At 39.9% G+C, this 23,618-nt stretch overlaps 2 protein-coding genes across 2 annotated transcripts in view; one reads left to right on the forward strand and one right to left on the reverse strand.

Moving 5' to 3' along the window:
- Positions 1-2,118: 2,118 nt before the first annotated feature.
- On the reverse strand, positions 2,119-3,944 carry cldn5a (claudin 5a). The gene has a single exon (XM_084946655.1). The coding sequence runs from the start codon at positions 3,627-3,629 to the stop codon at positions 2,979-2,981; it is 651 nt and encodes a 216-aa protein (XP_084802781.1). The 5' UTR covers positions 3,630-3,944; the 3' UTR covers positions 2,119-2,978.
- Positions 3,945-5,317: 1,373 nt separating this feature from the next.
- The window catches only part of LOC146376411 (septin-2), a 28,108-nt gene continuing 9,807 nt past the window's right edge, over positions 5,318-23,618 (forward strand). Inside the window, exons 1-7 of the mRNA XM_084945891.1 lie at positions 5,318-5,457; positions 12,374-12,429; positions 12,881-12,980; positions 13,092-13,178; positions 13,580-13,703; positions 15,242-15,376; positions 15,710-15,827. Of these exons, the coding sequence (XP_084802017.1) occupies positions 12,403-12,429; positions 12,881-12,980; positions 13,092-13,178; positions 13,580-13,703; positions 15,242-15,376; positions 15,710-15,827 (591 nt within the window). The 5' untranslated portion in view covers positions 5,318-5,457; positions 12,374-12,402. The remainder of the gene's footprint in view (positions 5,458-12,373; positions 12,430-12,880; positions 12,981-13,091; positions 13,179-13,579; positions 13,704-15,241; positions 15,377-15,709; positions 15,828-23,618) is intronic.

Genomic DNA, 23,618 nt, shown 5'->3' on the forward strand with positions numbered 1-23,618 from the left:
ATTATAGGCTCCCGTAGCCAGGCAACTGCAGGTTCTGGCTGGTTACAATGGCGAGCGTCCATTGAGTGACGTCGCCGGCCCTATTTGCCTCCCTCCTAAGAGAAATGAGGGCCTTTTTTAAATGTGCACCCCCATTCCAGCTCTTTCAATACTCACACATACATACACTCACTTAACCCGTTACTCACGCAGACAGACACACACACTGTGCTTCGTCACCCTCTGTGAAGAAGAGTGGAACTAACAATCTGAAAAAGAAAAACATCTCACTGAGGCAGAACACGCTGCAGCTTCCCATGAGTGTCTTTGTGTAGGAAAACCCATACAGGCCACAAAGTGTGAGCGCTTACTGTAAGCCAGTCTTAGCCTGATTATGTTACTCTGTCTAGTAGAACATGTTTTACTGTGCAACAACATTCCATGTAGATTAGGTTATGATAACCTGTGGATTTATAGGTAAACATAAAAGTATGATTAACAGTTATTGAAGTTACAAATTACTCACATTTTATTATTTAGACTAAAAGCAAAGATTGCCATTAAAAACATGGTCATTTTGTTGGATTCATAGTCTAATTTCCAAAGATATTCAGTCTGACATCAATAAATAAAAGCTGTACCATTTACCGTTTGGGAAAAAAGTAATTTTGGTGATCTCAAATCAGCTATCAGAGATCTTGGAGTGACGTTTTATAAGGAGTTTTCACTGAATTCTGATGTTAACAGTTGACTAATTTCACAAATGTAGTCCTATTATATCTAAATGTGAAATGGAGTTTGTTATTCCTGCTTTTATTTCCTCTCGCCTTGACTACTGCAGCTCACTGCCTTCTCCTTGGGTTGTCTAGCACTCATACAAAATGCTGCTGCAAAGCTCCTTACCAGCTCCTCCATCCTTCAGCTCCTCACATCACACCTCTGCCGATCTCACTGCACTGGCTCCAGAATCCAATTCAAAGCTTAGGCTTTCCTCTTTGGGAGTCTGCATGATGAAGCACCCACTTTTGCACACCTCACCGGGACTCTCGGGTGTTGATCAGGACTTGGGAGCAAGACTAAAAACTAAAGGTGACAGACCCTTGCAAGTGTGAGCCCCCGCTCTCTTTGCAACACTCTGCCCTCCTGTGTCCAATCAATGAGCAGTTTTTTTTTTTATCAGTTTCTTATTGAACTTGTGCTTTTTTCATATCTTTCAGAAAATGCAAGTAAGTAGACCTTGAAATGGAAATATTCTATCAAACTTATAGATGAGGACCTTGTGATATGGTTGAACATGCTGGAAACTTGCTGTAGTCTCAGTGAAACCTTTGTTGTTTTCTTAACTGCATATTCAACTTACAATTGTGGGCACCCTGAGTCTCTGATGATAATTTTAATCTACCATGAAGTATTTCTTATGTGTGTTACTAGAGGTCCACTGATCGCCCTATATCCTGACTGTATGCAGCCTCTCTGCGTGGCCATATTTTGAACTTTTAAGAGGGCATATGACCTGCTAAGATTCGTAAGTCACCAGCAAAACAAGTATGCATAAGCTTCTGTAATCCAGTCACAGTTCTAAATCAGAGAGCTGTTATTGGAATATCTTGTGTATTTTTCCCCTGTTGTTCCCACTGTTTAAATAGGACTGTAACTTCATTACCTTAATATACCAAAGCAATCCCCAGTGTTTTGAGTAAATTCCTCACCTGTGAAGTAAGTAAACTAATTGCTCTGTACCAATTTGTCATGGAGCCCGCCTAACTTAGCACCTTGGTGGAAGAAGATGTGAAGACTTATGAATGAATGAATGGAGTGACTTGCAGGACAACGATTGCAGCAGCTTCTCCACAGCTTTAATTTGAACATCTTTCACTGACTGCGGATGAGGAGGGGAGGGGAGGTGGTCTGAAGGGGGGTGGGGGTATTGTGAGTTGAACAGCAGAGCCCCACTCTGGCTGAATGGGTATTGTCATCTGGATTTCTATGGCTAACCAAAATACTTTCTCCCGCCGTGGGGGTTGGTTTATGGATTCATGATGGGAACGGCAAGTCTTACACACAGCTATGGAGGGCACTCCTGCCCCTGCAGACCATCATAACTCAGACTTTAGCACTAAAAAACACTTCAAATGAGGATTATATACAATATATTCAGTTTAATCTTAATAAAATGAAACAGTATTGCATCTTCAGATACATGAATATGGAATCATTACATCAAACATCAATAACAGAAAACAAAGTTTATTTCTGGAAATTGCGAAAAAACAAAAGACTTCCTGCAATGAAGGGAAGAGTTGCAGGTTCTCGAGACTGTAGCCTACACTGCATCTGTTGCACATTTTCATGTCACATATAGGCCAAATCTCCAGAATCTACAGGTCCAAAATAAGAGCAAGCCTCAAAGCCACCCCACTCCTATTAACTTCTGAGCAAAACAAAAGCTTATCTGAGATTTATGCGGGCTTTGACACAACATTTTACTTTGACATTGTTGTCAATTGTCCCCCTAAAGGAAACTGGTCTTTGAACGTGTGGGAGTGCAAACATTCTCAGTTACTGTACAAGGTTGTGCTGACAATGCACATCAAGGCAAAAGAACAGCCTATATTTTTCGGTGGCTAGAGTTCCTCAATAAAAGAAAAAAACAACAACAATATGTAGTTACAGCAGTAAACAATTCAAAATACTAATAATTTCGAGAATTTACAAAGCTGGTACCTAAGAAAGATACTCTTTTTTTATATACGTCGTGAGCTACCTCCTGTAGTTGATAGTCTTTGTTTAATCTCCTGTAGACAGACACATAAAGGACGTGGTCCGAGCGTATTGAAGGGCCAGTGTAAAAACAATAGAGGTGGTTCCACTGATTTTCAAAGTTTAAATTTATGAAAAAAACAAACAAACTGCTGGTGCAAAGATAAAGTCCGTAAAAAACAGTTTTTTTCAAAAGCGGCAGGTTCACTATTGGGCGTCACCTCCTGGGAGCCACATAGCTACACATAATTCCTCTTGTCATAGTCCCCGTTCTGCGTGGCGGCTCTTTTGGTCTGTGCGTATTTTACTGAATATCCCGAGTTCCCGCTGGAAGGACAGGAGCAGCACAGCAGCGCTCCTCCGATCAGCAGCAGCGCTGTGGCCGCCCAGCCGATGTAGAGCGCAGCGCCGATCTCCCTCTTCTTGGATGCGGGCACCTGCGGGTTGTAAAAGTCCGATATAATGTTGTTTGCCATCCAGCAAAGGGGCACGAGTACAAACAGGCCACTGAGGATGTAGATCACCCCACCGGCGTTCACCACCCGAGCCTTGATGTACTCAGTGCGGATACAGTTGGTACACTGTGCCCCCGCAATCACAACCATGAGACCCAGCACTCCCATCACGGAGGAGATGATGGTGAGCGCTCTGGCCGCCTGCAGGTCGTGGGAGAGAGCGAGGACGGAGTCGTGCACCTTGCACTGCATCTGCCCCGTGCTCTGCACCACACACGACATCCACAAGCCGTCCCAGAGCGTTTGAGCCACCACGATGTTGGCTTCGATGAAAGCCGTCACCTTCCACATAGGTAACCCGCACGCAACCATCACCAGGAGCGAGCCAATTACGCACATGGAAAGTCCCAAAATCTCCAGTCCGGCCGACACCATTTTCACTCTTGTTATGTTCAGTCAGGTCCGCGTGAAGGTGCTTAAACTCTCCGCTTGTTTCTCTCCTTGAAAGCAAAGTGCGGTTTTTGCTTTTGTCTTCTTCCTTCTCAACTCGATACAGGAGGGTGAGTCGTTAGTCTCGCATCACTCGTTACGTTTACGCAGAGATGTAAGGCAGCAGCTCCCAGTCTCTTTGTTAGCGAGGGGATGTGAAAACAACTGGAATCACAGTCTCACCGGACCACGAATATCTGCGAGGTGGGGGTGTGTGGACTCGGAGAGAAACTTTCCTCCAATCCGCTGCGTCCGCATCCTCAAGGGACCAATGAAAGCGCAGGGAAGTTGACCGACTGAATAAAGCGGTCCAGAGCGCATTGTGAGTTTGAACAGTTATTTACAATGAATAGAGGGGGCGGGAGAGGGGTGAAGAGATTTTATGGCAGTCCTCTGTGTGCGCGTTAACGTTGTGGAACAGCTGAAGTGCAGTGGTGTGATGAATCACGGCACTTGCTATTGATTCTTCAGACATGGAGGATAATGCAACTTGTCTGTTGGGTATAATTATCATTTCACACCTATTCTCATAGGAATATTATATTTGTCTAACCCATTAGTCAGAAAAGAAGTACAAATCTGATTTTTAAATATGTCCACTTATCTTTGAAGTACAAGTACAACAAGAGTTTTTTTTTTAATGCTTTTCTTTATTACTGTTGTTTTGTCTTAATTTCACCTTCATCTTCAGTCAATCATTTGCAGTCAACTTGCACTTTTAAATAGATTATTTTAAGTTCATAAACTATCTACAGCTAATTTTATATGTTTAGTGTTTGGACTGGAGGGTTTGCGCCCAATGACTGCAATGAGTTGACTTTTCCTGTCAAGTGCCCTTGGTGGCGCAGGCAGATTTCAAATTCTAAAAGCCTCACATAGGATTCATACAGTCCTACCAGCACAAAGTGGAATTTTACTCCAGGATATGTTCAGTGTAGCAGGCTTGATTTGAACTTGGGAGAACTTTTAATCTGCTTAAGGTGGTACTACCAAAATATAACTCTCAGTGAAAGAATTGTCTTGGCTGAGGGATTTTAAATAACAAATACAACAAGTAGAGTACATTTTATAAGTCATATTTACATCTATTTTCCTGTTTTACTTTATTGTATAATAAATTAAAATAATACATTAAAAATGTCCATTTAATTCCAAATTTAAATGCTAAAAATTATTTATTTGAATATATACTTATTTTTGCTTTATTGTATTTAATTTACTTTTATTTCAAATTCGTTTTTTTTTTTTTTACTTTATTGAGATATTTTTTTTCTCGTATTGAATTTAATTTTTTGAGTTCTACTTATTTTGTTAGCCTGTAACTTTGTTTAGCTTTTTTTTTTGTTTAGCAGAATTTACCCACTTTGAGATAAATTAAGCGATTCTCTCATCGTTAACATAAGATTACATAATTCGGCGGATTCTTGGGAAACATAAAATTTTTAATAAGATAGTTACAACTTCTATCGCAGAGTTGTATATTTAACGTTTTCCACGGCAGAAAGAAAAACCGTTACAAGGTAAAGTACCAAAGAAACTGTTCCGCTGAAGTAACCATATTGGTTCTGCCTAATGATACATTCCTACTTACGCCTTTCTAGCAGTTGAGCCGAAATGGCGTCAGTGGCGCTGTACGGTAGCCGTTGGTAACGAAAAGACATTGGGACGAGGGCGGACTCAGGGAAGCGGTTTCCGGGTCTCCCTTCCTGGGCTGGGACAGCAGAGAGAGACGAAACGCTCCGGTGGATTAATAGCATTTCAAAGGTACGGACAGGTAAGGTACTGCTCGGTTGTTTGCTGTTATTATGATATATAGATTTTTAACTTTAAACAGTGTAGCGACTAGTCGATGGAACCCTAAGGGAGACAAACCGGACAATCAGTTTGAAGACTAGCTGGCAATATGACACCAGCCGCGGTAGCAACTGTTGCATGCTAAAGTTTGACATGTAACACAGTTTCATCGCTTTTGTAGACCCAACGTCGGTTTATCGAGGAAGTTTTTAAAGAGGAAACTATTTAAGGAACTACTGTGTTTACTTAAGCTGGGTACTGGCAAATTGCAAAGTCATTGTCCCAGTAGCAGATATTTGGAAAACTCTGTGAGTGTCTGACAGACTGGGTGTGGTGGACATCTGACTGTTACAGACACTGAGGCCTTCACACACGTTTCAGACTCCCCCTGGCCAGTGACTAAAGCATTATATTAAATTCTCCTTCATTATTTGACACAACTGTCCAAATAAACACTTCCCCTTCTTCATGTTTTGAAAAACAGCTGCGCTACCCACTGCTTTGAGCTCATTTATTGCCCCATGGCCCAACTGCTGGGAAGCTTGCTACACTTCACCAGGCTTAATCAATTCATAAATCAGCACCATTAAAGAACTTTGCTCCAGATTCCTCTCGTGTACCCTTCCTGACCTCTGCACTTGCTTTCTAACATGCGATTATTCCATGACCTTTGGTTATAAAGCACATTTCCAGAAAAGTAAATTTTGCCTTCAGACATCTTTAACAATAACAGAGGGAAACGATAACACATTCTCATTATGTGTCTGTCTAAGATGTGGCTGAGGGCCACTATTGAAGAATTGTCATCCATCTTTGTTGTGTTTTGGACTCGGTGAAAACATGCATATTTCACTTCCTTTCTTGTTAAGTGGTGAGCACTATGGCAGACTCTGCAAGCTGTAATCTCGAGGCGGCAGCTGCCCCTTACTACAGAAAACAAGTAGGCTTTATGGCCAGCTGGACAGAGATCAATTTGATATTAAAAGAACAACATCTTCCCGTAATGAAAGACGCCCTATGGCTCAAATCAAGCACCTTCACCTTTCTCTGACCTTTCCCCTTCCTCCGACTTTATCTCACTAACACAGTCCAACAGGGATCACGTTTGTTTGAAACTACACAGGGATGTTTCCGATTGTTTTGTGCTGCGGTGTGAATGGAAAGGCAAAGCTTCATTCACACCAGCAGAGCCAAATGGACTGTGGGTACTGCTGATGTGAAACTGCAGGATACTTTTCAATTAAGCTGGACTTGTGTCAAAATGTGATTTTTGTTTTTACATAATGTGAATTTTTTTTTGCAATAATGTCTTTTTGAAATGTCCTAAAAAAGATCCATTTGAATAGTAAAACAGAACAAAAATAAACAGGAGAACACAGTTTTATCAGTTTCTACACTGCCAAACACACTGATGTAAAGTTAAACAGACACATTTTTGAAGATAAGTTGACCCAGTAATGTTGTCTTGTTACCAAAACAAATTATAAGCAAATGATATCAATGTGGCGTGCCATATTAATACAAACATTTTGTTTATAAGTTTTTAAAGTAACCTATACCTTTCCTTATTTTCTGGTAATTAACTAATCATTTGATTCAGGTGTGTTGACTCAGGGTGATATCTAAAACCTGCAGGACACTGGCCCTTGAGGTCTGGAGTCCCCCATCCCTGACTTTTAAAAAAATTATTATTAAGAATTCCTCAAGTTTCAAATATTGAGGGCATATGTTTAATTTACCCATGTTATCCATAAGCTTAGGCTTATCTGGATGAGGTTTTTGTTTTATTCTTGCATTTATTAAGATATTCTTTATTTTGTGTTGCTGAAACCCAGAATAAATGCTGTTTCTTCAGTTTGTTTTATATGTACAGCTAGTTAGAAACTTGCCTTGAATACACAGCATGACTTTACACCACCATTTGTATGAAATAGAAGCAAACCTTTTGAATGTGAAAAATTAAGCCTTAAACCTGCAGCATTTCTAAATGCTAGCAGGCCTGTTAGTTTCCCTTGATTGTAGTTGGCTGTCAAAAAGACTTCCGATAAACATCAGTCCTACAGTAGTCTATGGGAAAATGGGCCTAAGTAAACACAGAGAGAATTTTAATTTTGATGATTTTAAGTGTCAGAAAGGAGGATTAGCCTTGCAATTTTCAAGCTATTAGCCAATTAACGTCCAGTTTCAAAACATCAAAGCTTCCTAACAGGACTTCGTGACTTTATGTTGCTGGCATTACAGGAGTTGCATCCATCTTTTATACTGCAGGTTTTAGATGTGTCCTTGATTTAACACAGCTGATTTAAATGGCTAAATTACCTCCAGTTCAGGCCTGGTAATGAACCAATCATTTGATTCAGGTGTGTTGACCCAGGGTGCGCTCTAAAACCTGCAGGACACTGGCCCCCAAGGCCTGTGGCTGTAATTATACTCCGCTGCAGATGGAGTTGAAAAATTCCAACAGTTCTAAATGAACCCAAACATCTTTTTCTACATGATGTTTTTATGCATATGATGTATAGAGACAGATCTTTGATTGGCTAATATTGGCTGAGTATATTGTAAGACAACTATAGAGAAGATTAGTGCTTTCTGATGTTGGAGAAAGTAGTTTTGCAGTGTGATGTTTTTGAAATAAATTTCAAAAAAATTAATGCACTTTACAATCAGTCAGTGTGGAATTTGTGTTGTGATTTGATAAAAGGCTTTCTACAAATATTATTATGGAGGTTTAATGGGAGGAAATGAGCATGGAAATGAACAGGTTATATTACCTGCACCTTTAACTGTGCACCAGTCTACAGCAGCTGTGAGTATTATAAAGATAATATTTTGTTACTGAATGGCTCCCACTTGTTTTCAGTAATTTCCTATGTTGTCCTCATTGTCATAAATCATCCTAAGCTTTAAACTCTGTGTGTGTTACGAACAGTCCTGGTGGTTTGCCTGTGGTCGAAAGGCGTTCTTATTCCGCCAATTGTGGCTTTTTTTTCCTCTCTGTGGGCTCATATTTTTAAGTGTTTCCAAAACCACAGCTTAAAAGCCTGTATCGTGTCTTTATTACACCACTTTGGCCCACCATTCCTACCTTCAGACCCCCAAGGGCTGCTTAATTACAGTCAAGCCCCCTTCTCTGTGTGTTGTATTGTCTACGTGTGGAGGTCTTTTGCCAAACATCACTTTATTATGCTCAGCTGCTCCAAGGTTCCTGTTGCTTTGATCAGTTGCCAGTCATTTACCATTTTTGTACTTATGCCACTGACTTCATAAAGTCTCCACATTGTTAAATCATTGTTTCATCTTTTTCAATAAGTTCAGAGAGGCCTTAATCCAAGAAGAGCGAGTCTGCAGACCTTTGACACTGCCTGTCAGGGAAGGTGAATAGTTCTTCTAGCATTGCTGGTCCTTCGTGGCTTCACTCCAGCCAATAAATCAACTGTAAATACATTACATGCCAACAACTTTGGCTTTCTAAGGTGGCATTTTTCCCTTTTGGCCCTAACTGTTTAATCTCCCCCATGTCTGGCCCACTGATGCCAGTGTGTATGTGTATGTAAGCAGCTCAGCAGCCTGGCCGATTAAATGGCCATTATTAAGAGCGTATTATTGAAGTGTGCCTCCCGCCTGTCTGTCCTGTAGTGTTGTCTTTGAGAGATTACAACTGAGATATTGGACCAGTTTAATTAATCTGCTGCTGGTCTAATGCTGGTTCCCACAGAGCCTGAAGAAGAATAACACTTAGAGTGTGTGAGTGTGCAACACAACTGAATGCACTTGTGTGGGCTGCTGCTTTAACTCAGATACTCATTAACTGTAAAAACACATTAATAACTGCCTTTGTTGTGTTTTTAGGCCTGAAACAAATGATTTTGTAGGTCATGAGTTGTGACCATAGAGTGTAACCATGGTGTCACCCACCCGGCTTGAAGACTTGACTTCAAATATGGATTCCTTCAGAATATGGATTTGGCTATCTCCATGTTAGAGGCGTGATAGTTTAATTAATTAATTAATTTATTTATTTTTATTAAATCAGAACTTACAATATTTGGATAAGAGTGCTAAGTTGCCATGGTAAATAAGATCAATTAAAATATAAAATGAAAAGACTGAAATAAACATATTGCACATAAATAAGTTGAGCTGTGTCATGGTCTGTTTGCTGTCTACTTCTGAGGCACCTGCCTGCAGGTAGAAGCCTAAACAAATGGCGTTTAGTGTGTGTAGTGTCTTTGTGGATTTGCTCAACCTTCTTCAAACTGTGGGTGATGTGTACATACTCCAAACATGGCAGCACTGTGCCAGCAATATTTATGTTTCCACAATGTGCTGGCTGGCCTGTCATGCAGTTTCTGAGACTAAAACCTTAGTAAAAGTGGTTAGCTCTCAGTAGCCTCCTTAGGGGGAAAAAAAGGGCGCTGATATTCTAACACTACCAGTCTTGGTCAGAAAGCTGCATTCACTGACTTTGATGCTTTGCGCCACTATGAGGGTAACATTTCTGAATTTTTGAATATATTGCTACTCTTTCGGGATGTATGGCTGCTGATAGGCTGTCTATTAAATTTTCCTGTCCTCCTAATGTATTCAAATTTCTGAAACATTTTTAATTTTTAACAGTACTTGCAAAAATAACAAGAGGCAGGTGGTTTTCTGTTTCCAAATTCTTCACTCTGTATTTAGTGGTGACTTGAGCAAAATTCTGTCATGGATTTGATTATTATAACCACTTATTTTGTATTTATTCATCCGGTGCAGCCAGAGTAGCTCTGATCCACCAGGGCTTGGCCAATGGGAGATTTTGGTTTGCCCTCTGTGTCTGAAAGAGTAGATCCTTGGAAACTCAAAAGTGTAGGTTGGAATCTTTGAATCTTTAGCTTGTTCCAGTCATCCTTTCTCATTCCAAAGCATTACGTGATGCAATTATATTAGAGGGTGTATTCATCTCACCATTGTGTGAGTACACATGGTGTCTTTTAATGTTGGTGCCTTGAGTCATTGGTCATGTTTTTATTAGTGTCCTAATTGAGACCCACAAAGTCTGTGTAAAGATGTTGGAGGGTCAGCGGCAGCATAAGTCTTTGGTTTATCATCTCATTCTGTGCTTTAACAGAATTACCTTTCTTTATGGCCCAGAAATTAAACTAACAGAAACTAGGCTGCATAGATGGGTTGGATTGGTATCTGGGAACTGGAGGCTGGATTCAGGTTTCTGGTTCTTTATAGTGTAATTCAAGCAATTTCAGGGCAGTGGTATGACAGCAGGGAGGAGGCTGTTGTCATCAGGGAGTGCTATTGTTGAGTGCTTGGTTGGCGACACTGTTTATGTAGATGGCACTCATCCAATTAACATCCACATGAATCCAGGGACTCAAGGTTTCCATGGAGATTGCTTTAAAGTTGATGAATTTAAGGACAAGGCCTCATATGGTCTCTGATCACTTGGATTGCCCCTTTACCTTAATTCAGCACTGCTCCATTCTAAATGGTTTGAGTCTCCCCCTTACTGTCCTGCATGCGGTTGGTCTTAAAATGTCTTCAGGATTCAGGCACGTGTTTCCCCTTCTCTGTAAGCCCAGCTGCCCTATATAGGAAAGGCTTCAGGAACGAAAGGGATAAACAGCCATTGTTCTCCTTGTGTGCTTGGTGAAACCACCCTGTCAGCAGGACAGATCGCTGCCCACTTTGATCTAGATACAGACTACTCCCAACTACCATCTAATACATTTAACAGCGTGAAATGGTTCCCCAGGTGACCACAAATGTGTTTGTCAAATGCCACGGTCAAATCAGGTTCCCATGCCACGTCTTTCCACCGGCAAAGATTACTTAACCAGAGTGCATCTCCGTTTGGCAACACACGGGAGCCTGCCTCTTTCTAATGCTTATCACACTCCACCTGTCAAGTCCCAGTGTGTTGGTGATAAAATGGAGCCTGTTCTTCCTGCTCAGTCATTATGTAGCGAATTTATCAAATGAGGCTGTTGCTCTGTCGTCTGCTCAGGGTCATAGGGAGAGCCAGGAGCAATGAGCAGGCAATACTGTAACAGCTTAATGAGAGTCTGGGAAGTTACTTGTGCAGATTTGATAACCTCTGCAGTGAGAGTGATAGTGTTAACAATGGTGTGGCCATCGGCATCTGAACTTGGACTACATGTTTTGGTCTTTTTGCAAAGATATAAGGTATAAATGTAGCATTTTTCTAATTGTATAAAAATAAATTGTCAAATATCAACATTTTTGCTGTCTCTACAGGGTTTTTTTTGCCACCTTTCTTTGTAGCTCTCTGAGGTTACTAGGATCCTACAAATCAATGTGACAGCACAGCTCTAAAACCTCGAAAACATCAATTAATTATTCTATTCAAAAGGTTGTTTCAGTTGCTTTCCACAAAATAATGTTTTTAAATTTATGTCAGTATTTTAAACTAAATGATTACATTCATGATTTGGTTGATTTAATTATTTTTTTTTTTTTACATTTTGTTTTTCATAAGAAAATTGAAGCAGACTCAAGTCAAATGGGTGTTTTTTCAGCTGTGCAGCATAAATCCAGTATAAATATGTCACTTATTTTATGGTGGTTTAACAGATATCAGTGTTTTTTCAGGCTTAAACTTGAACAACTGATTTAACCATAAGGGTGTAAGTCACAACAGCAATAAAATTTTAAAACATAAGGAAAAACAAAGGCCTCGTTGAGCTTATAGGCTACACAAAATGTTATTATTAATTTGCTGGATACAACTTTTACAGAGTGAAAAGTTGTGTGTGTGTGTGTACATATATGTATTGCTCAACTCAATAGATATTTATGATGCATAAAAGTTATCTGAATCATTACAATGGGTCGCAGCAGGACATGTCATTTACCACTCTTTTTTCCCCCTCCTACAGGCTTGACAGACATCACATAAACAGTAGCGATGTCTCAGTCTGGAGAGAAAGGAAAGGTGAGTAAATGTCAGAAATTTCCTCACATCACAGTTTAGATTAAACTATGACAGATTTTTGGTGGGTGGTTTTATAATAAGGATCTGGTGATTAAGGGCCATGGTACTTGTAATCTCTAACACACACGCCTTCACAAGCATCCACAGAGGATATCCTGTTTAAATGCAACTGTTTCATGGCTTGGCTTTATTGTGTGTTTAAAGTTTCTCAGTGATATGTATCATCATCAATCTCTCTCTTATACACTTCAACTGTACACCTAGACTTCATAAAATGATGAGGCAGGAGTTGTTTAGAGGATTTATCAGATGAAAGAAATAAGCAGAAAAATGTCATGTAACATACTTATACTATGCTATCACCTAAATGCAAAACATCACATATACTTCTGACTAGTTTGCAGCTTATTTTTTGTAGTTTCTGATCCTATTTGTTTTTCTTGTGCTACAGTTTCCAGATGCTGCAGGTTATGTAGGGTTTGCTAACCTGCCTAACCAAGTGCACCGGAAATCAGTGAAAAAAGGGTTTGAATTTACCCTCATGGTTGTAGGTGAGTGGTCAAGTGCTCAAGTTTCAAAGTGGGCATACCAGAAAAAGTTTGAAGTACTCCATATGTTTTCTCTTGAAAGTACAGATTTATAGTTTAGTCTCTATTTTTCAGGGGAGTCTGGTTTGGGCAAATCCACATTGATAAACAGCCTGTTTCTCACTGATCTCTACCCTGAACGTTACATCCCTGGTGCTGCAGGTATGTCCACACACTCCCATACATGCACATACACACACACACACACACACACACACACACACACACACACACACACACACACACACACACACACACTCCCATACATGCACATACACACAGAAACACACCACACACACACACTTATGCACACTTTAATATTAAAAAAGGCCTACTGCAATGTCTCCAGCAAAGTGTTATTTCAAGTGGAATGCTGAGAATGCTGCAGTCTCAAAATGTGACCCTGCCCTACTTATGACTTGACTTAGATTAGGACTTGGGCTCTAGCTTGAAAACAATTATCCAGGCCCTCACAGTTCAGAAAACACATATCTCTCTTATATGGCAAAACCGACGGTTTGGGGAAAATCTGGTGTAATTTTTCTTATGATTTGTTTTAACAGAGAAGATTGAGAGGACAGTGCAGATTGAGGCATCAACAGTGGAGATCGAAGAAAGGGGAGTGAAGCTTCGTCTCACTGTAGTTGACACTCCTGGATACGGCGATGCCATCAACAGCCAGGACTGGTGTGTTTTTGTTATGTTTTTTTTTGTTGTTATGGGGGAGTTAGAACAACTTGAGACGTGTGCAGCGTGATATCCTATCCTCCCCACCTGTCCCCGATGCGCCTTTTTTTCCAAGTTTTGTCTCATGCTCCTTATTTCCTACCTCTCCTCCCCCTGCATTCTCCGTGTCTCCTATTATGTGTGTATGCGTCTGTAATGTGTCGGTATGTGTGCTTACTTGTGGGGCGTCCTACTGTCAACGTGGGTTCTCTGTCCAGGATACGTTTCCTGTTAATTGTGCTGGCATAGCTGTATTTCTACATTCTTGGGTCCTCTTCATAACAACTCCACACTTAATAAAAGGAAACGTTTCTTCACTTACCTTTCATTTCTTTCTGCAAGATTTGTGTGCCACTTTTTTGGCATTTAGATTATGAATATTAAATGGTAGGTAAATTAAACCAAATTTTAAGAGCTATTTAGAAATTAAAGATGAAGAGTAAATTTCAGACAACAGTTTAGACCAGCCGTCCCCTACCTTTTTTGCGCCACGGACTGGTTTATGTCCGACAGTATTTTCATGGACCGGCCTTTAAGGTGTCGCAGATAAATACAACAAAATAAAACCAGTAGTGGTACCAAAAAAAATGGAAGATTTCTTCATAACACATGGGAAAAGACCCAGGGAAACCGAGTTAACGATAAAAAAATAACGATAAAAACCGATCAAAACCCTGAAAACCATAAATTTCACAACTCTCACATCCCGGTACCAAACGACTCATGGACCCGTGCCGGTCCGGGGGTTGGGGACCGCTAGTTTAGACTACTGAACTGAGAGAAGGTAAAGAGGTAAAAGTTAAAACTAATGGAATAGTATGATTTAAACATTAACGTTATGCATGTTTGGTTGCTTTATTTAACACTGATAGAAATAGGAATGATGTTCATTCTGCAAGTTGATTTTCATATTTGACTGTTTGGCTAGAAGATATAAAACTGGACCCGTCAGCTACATTTTTTTTATCTTATGAGTCAGAAACAGATGGTGTGAAAATGGCTGCTTTCCTTCTTTCCTTTTTTAAAAAGTAACACTGCTGTTGTTAGGGAGGTTGAGATGGTACAGCAACAAAACTTTTCATTTTAAGTTGATTCCATTGAATTTCCAGCTCTTACAGGGACATAAACCCCTTCAACTGGAAATGACCCATTCATTCAGTCATAAACCGGGAGGATTTATAATATCAGTGATCTATTGCCTGACATGTAAAACTACACTCTAAAGGGTTTTTGTGGGAGTTAAAGCAGGTTTCTGAAGATCTATATCATCCTGTGTGTTCAATTCAGTGGAAGTATGTGCTGGCCTTATGCTGAGAAACTATTTCTTCACTTTGACCCTTCTAACCTAATGACAGGTGTTTTACAGCTCTAACCTGCTCTTTGTGTATGAGAAAATCTAACTTGGAGTGAAAATAAGTTGTGTATTAAACCTAACAAATACCTTACTGGTGCAGATAAATGGTCTTTTTTGGGACGGGGGGTTTTGTATTTGATTTCAGTTTTAAGACCATCATCCAGTACATCGACAATCAATTTGAACGATACCTCCATGATGAGAGTGGGCTGAATCGCAGACACATAGTGGACAACAGAGTGCATTGCTGCTTTTACTTCATTTCTCCGTTTGGACATGGGTAAGTAAGCACAGACACAACACTAAAGGCACCAGAAATGAGCTGACTTGTACTTAACACACTACTTTTAATCATGTTTGGTGGTTCTAAAGCAGAACTTCCTTAATTTGGGTATTTCAAAGCTACACAACTCTTGCTGTTTATGACATCTTTAGCATTAGCGTTTTTGATTAACTTGAGTTCCTTTTACACATTTCAGTTCTGCTTTGTTTCTCAGTACTGTCATATGCTGTGAAAGGCAGTTATTCCGTGTCCAATTTTATCATTTTTGTCATTTCAAAACAGTTTTTCACTGTGTCCTAATTGCCCTCTTTGTTCTTCCTTCTTTCCCAGTCTAAAACCACTGGATGTGGAGTTTATGAAGGCCATCCACAGCAAAGTCAATATAGTCCCAGTCATTGCCAAGGCTGACACACTGACTCTGAAGGAGAGGGATCGCCTGAAGAGGAGGGTGGGTTTGATTTTACACCCACAGACACATAATTTCAATCCCAAGATGTCTGTTTTCTGGTATATACACCACATGTAATCATCTTTATTCAAATACTACCACAAAGCCCAAATGCCACTTACTAAAGACACTGTTAATCCAATTAGCGGATATATGTGTACGCCATTAGAAAGTGGCTTATAATCATAGAATGGAACAAAACAGTATTATATAGCTTATCAGTCTATAATGGCAGCTTAGCATGTCACACCTCTTTGCATTCGTGTGAGACTGCACTCGTGCACTTCTCTCTGTGATTGCGCTGATGAACGGCTTTAAGTTTTTGCGTTTCTGATGAAATCACCAGTTTCAAAGTAAAGGGAGGGACAAACCAAGAAAGGAAACAGTAGGAGGGATGGACTGAGGAAAGTTTGTTGTATATAATTTAGATGAAGCACATTTCATCCAGTTTCAACACATCCCAGATACTTCCTCTTGGACCTGACCCAAGTGTCTGCCTGCCTGCCTGCACGCTTCTCAGCTTCCTGCTGTCCACAGGGGAAGGACACTGTAGTACCGCTCATCACACACACTTCACAGCAGTGTGTTCAGCTGATAACGTCTTGCTTAAGATGATTTAGTAGGATTTTCCTCGTCTTTCCTTGTCTTATTTCCTTTTTTATATCTGTGAGACAACTTGAGTATTCCTTATTTCTGTGCTTTTTGTCTCAATTCAGAGAAAATTGAAACTAGTTGGTTGATAATGTCATTTTCTCTGTTTTTATATAATTAATTGATTTTAATGTAAAGATGTTGCCTCAGACTGAGAAGTTACATCAGAAATTCTTTTTGAACTTTAGCACTTTTTGTATTTGAAATGATTAAGTGAGAAAAAGACCCACTCTTTGCAGCCTGGTAAAAAAGCATATTGTGCCTCAGTTGCTAATAACTTTTTTTCTGTCAGCCCTCTTTAATTGAAAGTCAGCCTGTCTCCTCACCTTCCCCGGATGCCCAGACCTCCCACCTGCTTCTCATTCAGGTCTCGGAGCCGGTGGTCTGGCAGGCGTCAGGCTGATCGGCTGACCGGAGTCCAGCTCTGCTTTGTTCTCCCAAACAGCCAATCTGTTTTGTTAGAATCCTGGGCTGTTAAATTTCTTGAAATCACCGATGCAGTATCTTAGCAAATTGCAGGTTACAGTTGGTCATTCAGGACATTTCTTCTTGTACTTGCTGAGACAGCAGGATTTAACAGTGGGCGCACATGAAAACTCAGTAACTGCACTTAACTGCAACTCAAACCTCAAGTCTGTTCCTTTGGCAGTTAAGATTAAAAATACCATGTTTCCTGCCACTGCTGACCCCCACCTCAAGCTGAAGGAAACCCCCAAGCTTTTTGGCTTTTTGCTCCAGCTGCCAGCCTTCAGCAGGTCAGCTGTCTTTATCAGAGTTTTGGCTCAACTTTTGTTTAATTTTGTGTGTTTTTTTTTCTCCCTTTACTATGAAAGTTTAGCCAGGAGAAGTGAAGTGAGAAATAATAAGGGACAAGGAACTCTAAGGAAATACTGTAACAGTATCACTCTGATCTGACCTCTTTTCAGCTAAACTTTCAGTTTGTTCACATGCTCTGCTAAGTGTTCCCTTAACAGACAATTCTGACTGTACAATGAGCAGCAATTAGCTGCAGAGTTTAACAAAACTGTCAAACTCACGCATACCCACACCCAATAAGATCTATAACATCTAAAGCGATGAAGAAAATAGGAAATATAGAGGATTAGTCAGCTAATCCCGTGTGGCTCTCCAAATGACGTTCCTCCCCGTTTTCTCAAAAAGGTATTTCCTACCATCAGACCACACATTCCGAACATTATTAATACTAGTCTTTTGTCTGGTCAAGTACCTAAGGAGCTTAAGCATGCAGTCATAGATCCTTTACTTAAGAAACCAGGCTTTGACAGTTCAGTCATGTAAAATTTTAGACACATTCCCTTTCACACTTCCCTTTCTTAGTAAGATCCTGGAAAGGATTGCTTATACTCAGTTGATGGACTATTTGAATGACTCTCAATTGTCGGAAATCTTTCAGTCCGGCTTTAAGCCATTTCACAGTACGGAGACAGCCCTCGTAAAAGTTATGAATGACGTTCTGATAGCGACAGACCATGGTAAATATGCAGTGCTGGTCTTCTTAGACATGACCGCTGCATTCGACACAGTGGATCACGATTTCCTGATCTCCCGCTTACAGCACTGTGTGGGAATTTCTGGTTCAGCACTGTTGTGGTTAAAATCTTATCTCTCAAACAGGACCTCTTGTGTTAAGTTGGGGTCGGCTTCATCCCCTGTGGCCCCTCTGCTTTGGGGTGTGCCACAGGGATCTATTCTTGGGCCATTATTGTTTGCACTGTATCTTTTGCCTCTTGGCGCGATATTTCAAAAACATAGTGTTATTCCATCTACATGCAGATGACTGCCAGCTTTATGTACCTTTTAGTCATTCTGATAGTCTCCCAAGTCGACCTCTGCTTGACTGCCTTAGTGATGTTAAAGCATGGTGGCAAAAAACCTTACATTTTAATGATCGTAAGACGGAAGCGATCTTATTTGGCCCAAATCATTTTTCTGACGCTCCAGATGTTGATCTTGCCGCTTTGACTTCCATTTAAAGAGTTCGATCACAAATCTCGGAGTAAAAATTGATTCTGCACTTACCTTTGATGGTCACGTAAACGGGTTGGTAAAATCAGCATTCTATCACCTCAGACGTTTATCGAAGGTTAAGCCCTTTCTTTCCAAGCGTGACTTGGAAAGTGTTAATCATGCCTTTATTACTTCACGTTTAGATTATTGCAATTCTCTTTTAATAGGGGTTGGGCAGGGCACTTTGTCACGCTTGCAACTAGTGCAAAATACTGCGGCACGATTTTTAACTGGCAGAAGGAAATTCGACCACGTCACTCCGGTTTTGGCCTCTCTACATTGGCTTCCAATTGAATTTAGGATGTGTTTTAAAGTCCTTTTATTGGTTTTTAAATCTATAAATGGTCTGGCACCTGTTTATTTGTCTGATTTGTTGAGGCCCATGTCCCCATTCGTTCGCTTCAGTCAGCTGAGCAGCTGTTGCTTTCAAGTCCCTAAGTCACGGCTGAAACTTAGAGGAGACTGACCGTTCTCTGTTGCAGCTCCGATGCTTTGGAATAACCTCCTCTCCATATTAGACAGGCTACATCAGTGCCAGTTTTTAAGTCCAGATTAAAAACCTATTTTTATTCCCTGGCTTTTAACTCTGTGGGTAACTGACATTTTCATCAATTTTATTGCTATGTCTGGTTTTTGCTATTTTGTTACTATATTTATATTTGTATTGTACAGTACTTTGGTCTACCAAGTGCTATATAAATAAACGACGATGATAATGATGAGCTATCTTCCCTACATTTAAAAATGGCACCATGTGGCTCTTAGGAATGTATATTATTCGTACTGACTCTTGTTTGTTTACAATCTGGGCATGTACAACTTTTATCTCCGTCCTTGTATAAATGACTAAACTGCTGTGGCGCTTCTATGTGGGTTTTGTGTATTTCATATATACAAGGATGCCCTACTTTGATGATCGCAAAGCTGCACTTTTTAGTGTCAGTATTACAATCTTTGGTCTTTAAATAAAAAAGAAAATACATATTACAACACAGCTGAAGTTGAACAGAATTGTACTGATTTAACTGTTGAAGTAAAAAGATGAACCACTGAACAAGAGACTCCTTTTAGAAAGTGGAAGCACATAAACTCTACTGCTGCTTTCCAGCATTTTGAGTTACATTAAAATGAATCATATACTGGGTGAGATCAAGAACTTCCACATCTTTGCCCATAAAAAAACAAAAACCATACCTGATTTCAATGTGGGCTCTATGCACTTCGATGTTGCCTCCTTTTGTACCATCTTCAGCTCCCAGCGCATCTGCTTTCAGATGCTCAACCTGTTTATTTCCCCTGAAAGTCCTACTTGGTGGTGGTATCATTGCCATCAAAGTCAGTTCAGATTGACACAGGACTTGATGTTTACTCTGTACAAGTTTGGCAGTTCTGGTGAAATTGCAAACGTTCTTCTTCAAATAGTCAAAGGGACAGTAAAATGGTCCAAAATTGTTCAAAATGAAATTGGGCAGCAGAACTTTTCATCACTCTTTACATAGGAAATTATGTTGGAATGAAAATGATGGCTGACTAATTTGCACTGAATTCAGGATATTTCACATATCTGACCCAGTAATCTGTTATTTTGCATGTTTAGAAGTTTGACGTGCCATGGTAATGCCCATTAATCTCTATTAAGTGTCTCTCGGGAAAATGGACGGGAGTATTTGTTGGGTTGATCAGATAAGTTTAAGTGGCTCTTAGGTATACGTGCCTGACTCCTGCTGTACAGTCCTGTACAGTACGGCACCAAGGCCTTCCTTTGAGGTCAGAGCACTATCAGCCAAGAACCTGCCAGAAAGCTGAATGCTGGAGAATGACTGATAACCTCCAGTGTTTCTCCCACACAATTTATTAGTTTGTTTTTTGCAGAGCAGTTTCTCACCGCTCGGAGAATTTGTTTCCCCTCCCTCAAAGGCTCATACAGTCCTTTCCCCTATTATTAGTGGGAAACAGCTTGTATAGAACAATATAAATTTCCTGCAACGTGTCAAGACTGTTCCACTGACAAGACACAAGTAGCACAGCTCAGGCTCAAAGAACAAATTGAACAAGCGTTCACCGGAACCACTCGTCATTTGCCTGCGTTTTAACCAGTTCTTCCTTTCCTGGCAGTGCTTCCCCCACCAGCCTATTATTTTCTCGCCCTTCATCTTTGTGTCCTCTTTTTTTCTTTTTCTTCTTTTTTTTTTACGCTTGTTCTAATGCCAATTTCCTTCACCAGAGTCATCGTGGTCTCTAGCTCATAACTTGCCCTGAGGAGCGTATATTGAGGGTCTGATCCTCTCAGTCTGGGTCCCTAAAGTCATATCCTGTGTGGGGATTTAGTCTGAAAGTGCTTTACTGGTTGTTTTCTGTTTGAGTGAAGAGGATGGTACACAGCTGGTTTAAAGTGGAATCCAGATGAGCAAAAAAAGAGTAAAGACCTTTATTCTTATCTAAAAAAATAGAGTGCATATTTCTGTTTTTCCCTTCTGTAGCTACAACACTAAAATTGACTGATTTCAACAACCTCCATTTTTGTATAAAATTGAGGAAGAGAGGAAGCTTAAAAGACTAATACAAATCCAAGATTTATGTGAATGTAACTAAAAACCGGGCCAGCTGCTTGCACTGACGAATTACCTCTCTCAAGCAAATTACGAGTCGCTCTGTGTTGTTTTCATGCTTTGATTAAATGTGCCTAAAACAAACACTGCCCAGAACGAAGGGAAAACATCTAAGATCCCAGTCTGTGATTTTTGGAAGTGATCAGCATATTTAAAGTGTGAGGAATTTGCACTAAAAGGTAAAAGAGTGGATAAGGATGCCTTTGCTATAGGCAAAGGCGTAAGAAAGTTGTATTAAACTGATTGTGACTGTGTGAGCTTTCTTTCCTTTTGTGTAAAGACTAAAGTCAGAGGTCAGTGAAGGCCAGAGAACCCAGCTCCTCCGCTGTTCTCGCACAAGCCTGTAGACCGCAAACAATACCTCAGCTTCTTTTTCATGTCTTTCTCGTCTCCTCTTCTTTCTTCTCCTTATCTTTCTGTTTGCCCTTGTCTCAGTTCGCACAGCATTTTGTTACTTACTACCATGTCCCCAACTCCTCCGCCATACTCCACTCCTACCAGTGGAGAATAAGCTCTCCACTGGTGCATGTTACCAGTGTCGACACAGTCAGTAATAATAATGACTGTTTTTATTTGCATCACTATTAATATTTTTTTTTAAAGTGACAGAAACCCGATTAAATAAACATTGAGAACAAAAAATTTACCTAAACTGAAAGAATCCAAATAGTTGACTGAAAAGGCTGAAGCTGCAGCTTTTTACACCGATTCTTTTTGCAAAACCTGTAAAACTAAATGTCACCAAAATAAAGGCAAAAGAAAATAAAACATTAAAAAATGAGTTATTGAATAAATTCAATACAAAAATGTATGTTTCATAAATAGTGATCATACCTAACTTGTTCACCTCCTTTTTTTTTTTTTACGTTAAAACTTTCTCTGTAATTTTAATCATTCGAACCAAGTTTAGTTAAATGGCAAAATCAAAGCATGATTAGTAGTCAGATATGTTACTCTAGGAAAGCATATTTTTGAGGTAATTATACGCACCTGATTAATGATATGTAGTTTGTGGGAGTTTCCTGATGAGCTTCAGTTTAAATTCTTATTGTGCAGGACAGAGATGGGCCTTACTGTAATCCGATTACTTTTTTCAAGTCACGAGTAAAGTAAGGGATTACTATTGCAAAAAAGGTAATTTGATTACTGTTACTTTCCCGTAAGCACGCTGCGTTACTGCGTTACTGCGTTACTAAAACCGTGATTTTTTTTTTTTTTTTTTTTTTTTTTTGCGAGAGTGTCTCATGACAATGACGTAAGCCAGTGCAACATTTGTGGCAACAGCTGTGTGCAGATCAACAATGGATAATATATCGAGTGCGGGAGAGAGTATGACCGTGCAGCGTTTAAGGCGTGGAAGTACTGACCTTACTTTGAGTTTGATTCCGTAAAAAGTGACAAAAAGATTAGCATCCGCTGTTCACTGTGTGGGAAGAAAACTTATTTTTACAGCGAAAAAAACCCCTAAACTTCCGAGCAAGCACCAACAGTACGCTGCCACGGGAATGTGAAACTCCCAGATCCTTCCACTGACCGCTACGACACACCTGCACCAGGGCAAACCGCCGCCTGCCCCACTCCTGCTATACAGGTGAAAATAGAGCAACAGGACCACTGAATCTTTGATTTTATTTATTTTCTGCTGTGTTTTACTTGCATCTATTTGAAAGAGTGAGTGTAAACACAAAAACAAATTTCTTCCAGTCAGAGAATGTTGCATATAATTTAATGTTTGCTTGATGCATAAAGTTAAAAGATTAAAACTGATAAAACAAGTTTCAAAAAGAGACTTTTTCATTTGATTACATTTTATATGATGAATTATGCAGAAAAAGTAGAATTGGGCTGAAAGATCTATCGCTTTATTATTCAGGTTGTAAATAATTTTTTTTAAAAAGTAACTAATTACTAATTACTTATTTTTCAAAAGTAAAGTAACGGGATTACTTTTTTGGGGAAGTAATTAGTTACTGATTACTAATCAGTAACTGATTACTAATCAGTAATTAGTTACTGATTACTTTTTTCAAGTAACCAACACTGGTGCAGGCTTAGACTGGTACCTTATCAGTGAGATTATGGGGTGATTGCAAGTTCCTTGTGTCAGGCCCTGATCAGCTTGTGCTCGATCCTTTTCCTTCCAGTGTTTCAAACAGGGTGATATATTTATTTTTATGCCCTCCTTTGGTCATTGTGCCAGGGAACGTTCCCCATCTCCAAAGATTTTAAAATAATAAATAGGCCTTTTGTCTCATGGAACTCATAACTCTGTTACACACGATTAATTGCTTTTAAGTGAAGAAAGTGTGGGTCAACTGTAGCGTTACAAATCTGAAAAGATCATTTCTGGACTTTGGCTTACTGCTGATGAGTCACTTGAAGCTGTTGAGTCCCTTTTGATTAGCAAATAAAGTCACAAAACTTGGTTTGTGGTTGTGGCTGTCCTCTTCTAAATCTCACATAAATACAAGATTACGTCAATGGCTCAATTGTATCTCTCTGT

The sequence above is a fragment of the Perissodus microlepis genome, chromosome 12 (assembly GCF_051167445.1).
Source record: "Perissodus microlepis isolate ML-2025 ecotype Zambia chromosome 12, ASM5116744v1, whole genome shotgun sequence".
In the NCBI taxonomy this organism is placed as follows: Eukaryota; Metazoa; Chordata; class Actinopteri; order Cichliformes; family Cichlidae; genus Perissodus; species Perissodus microlepis.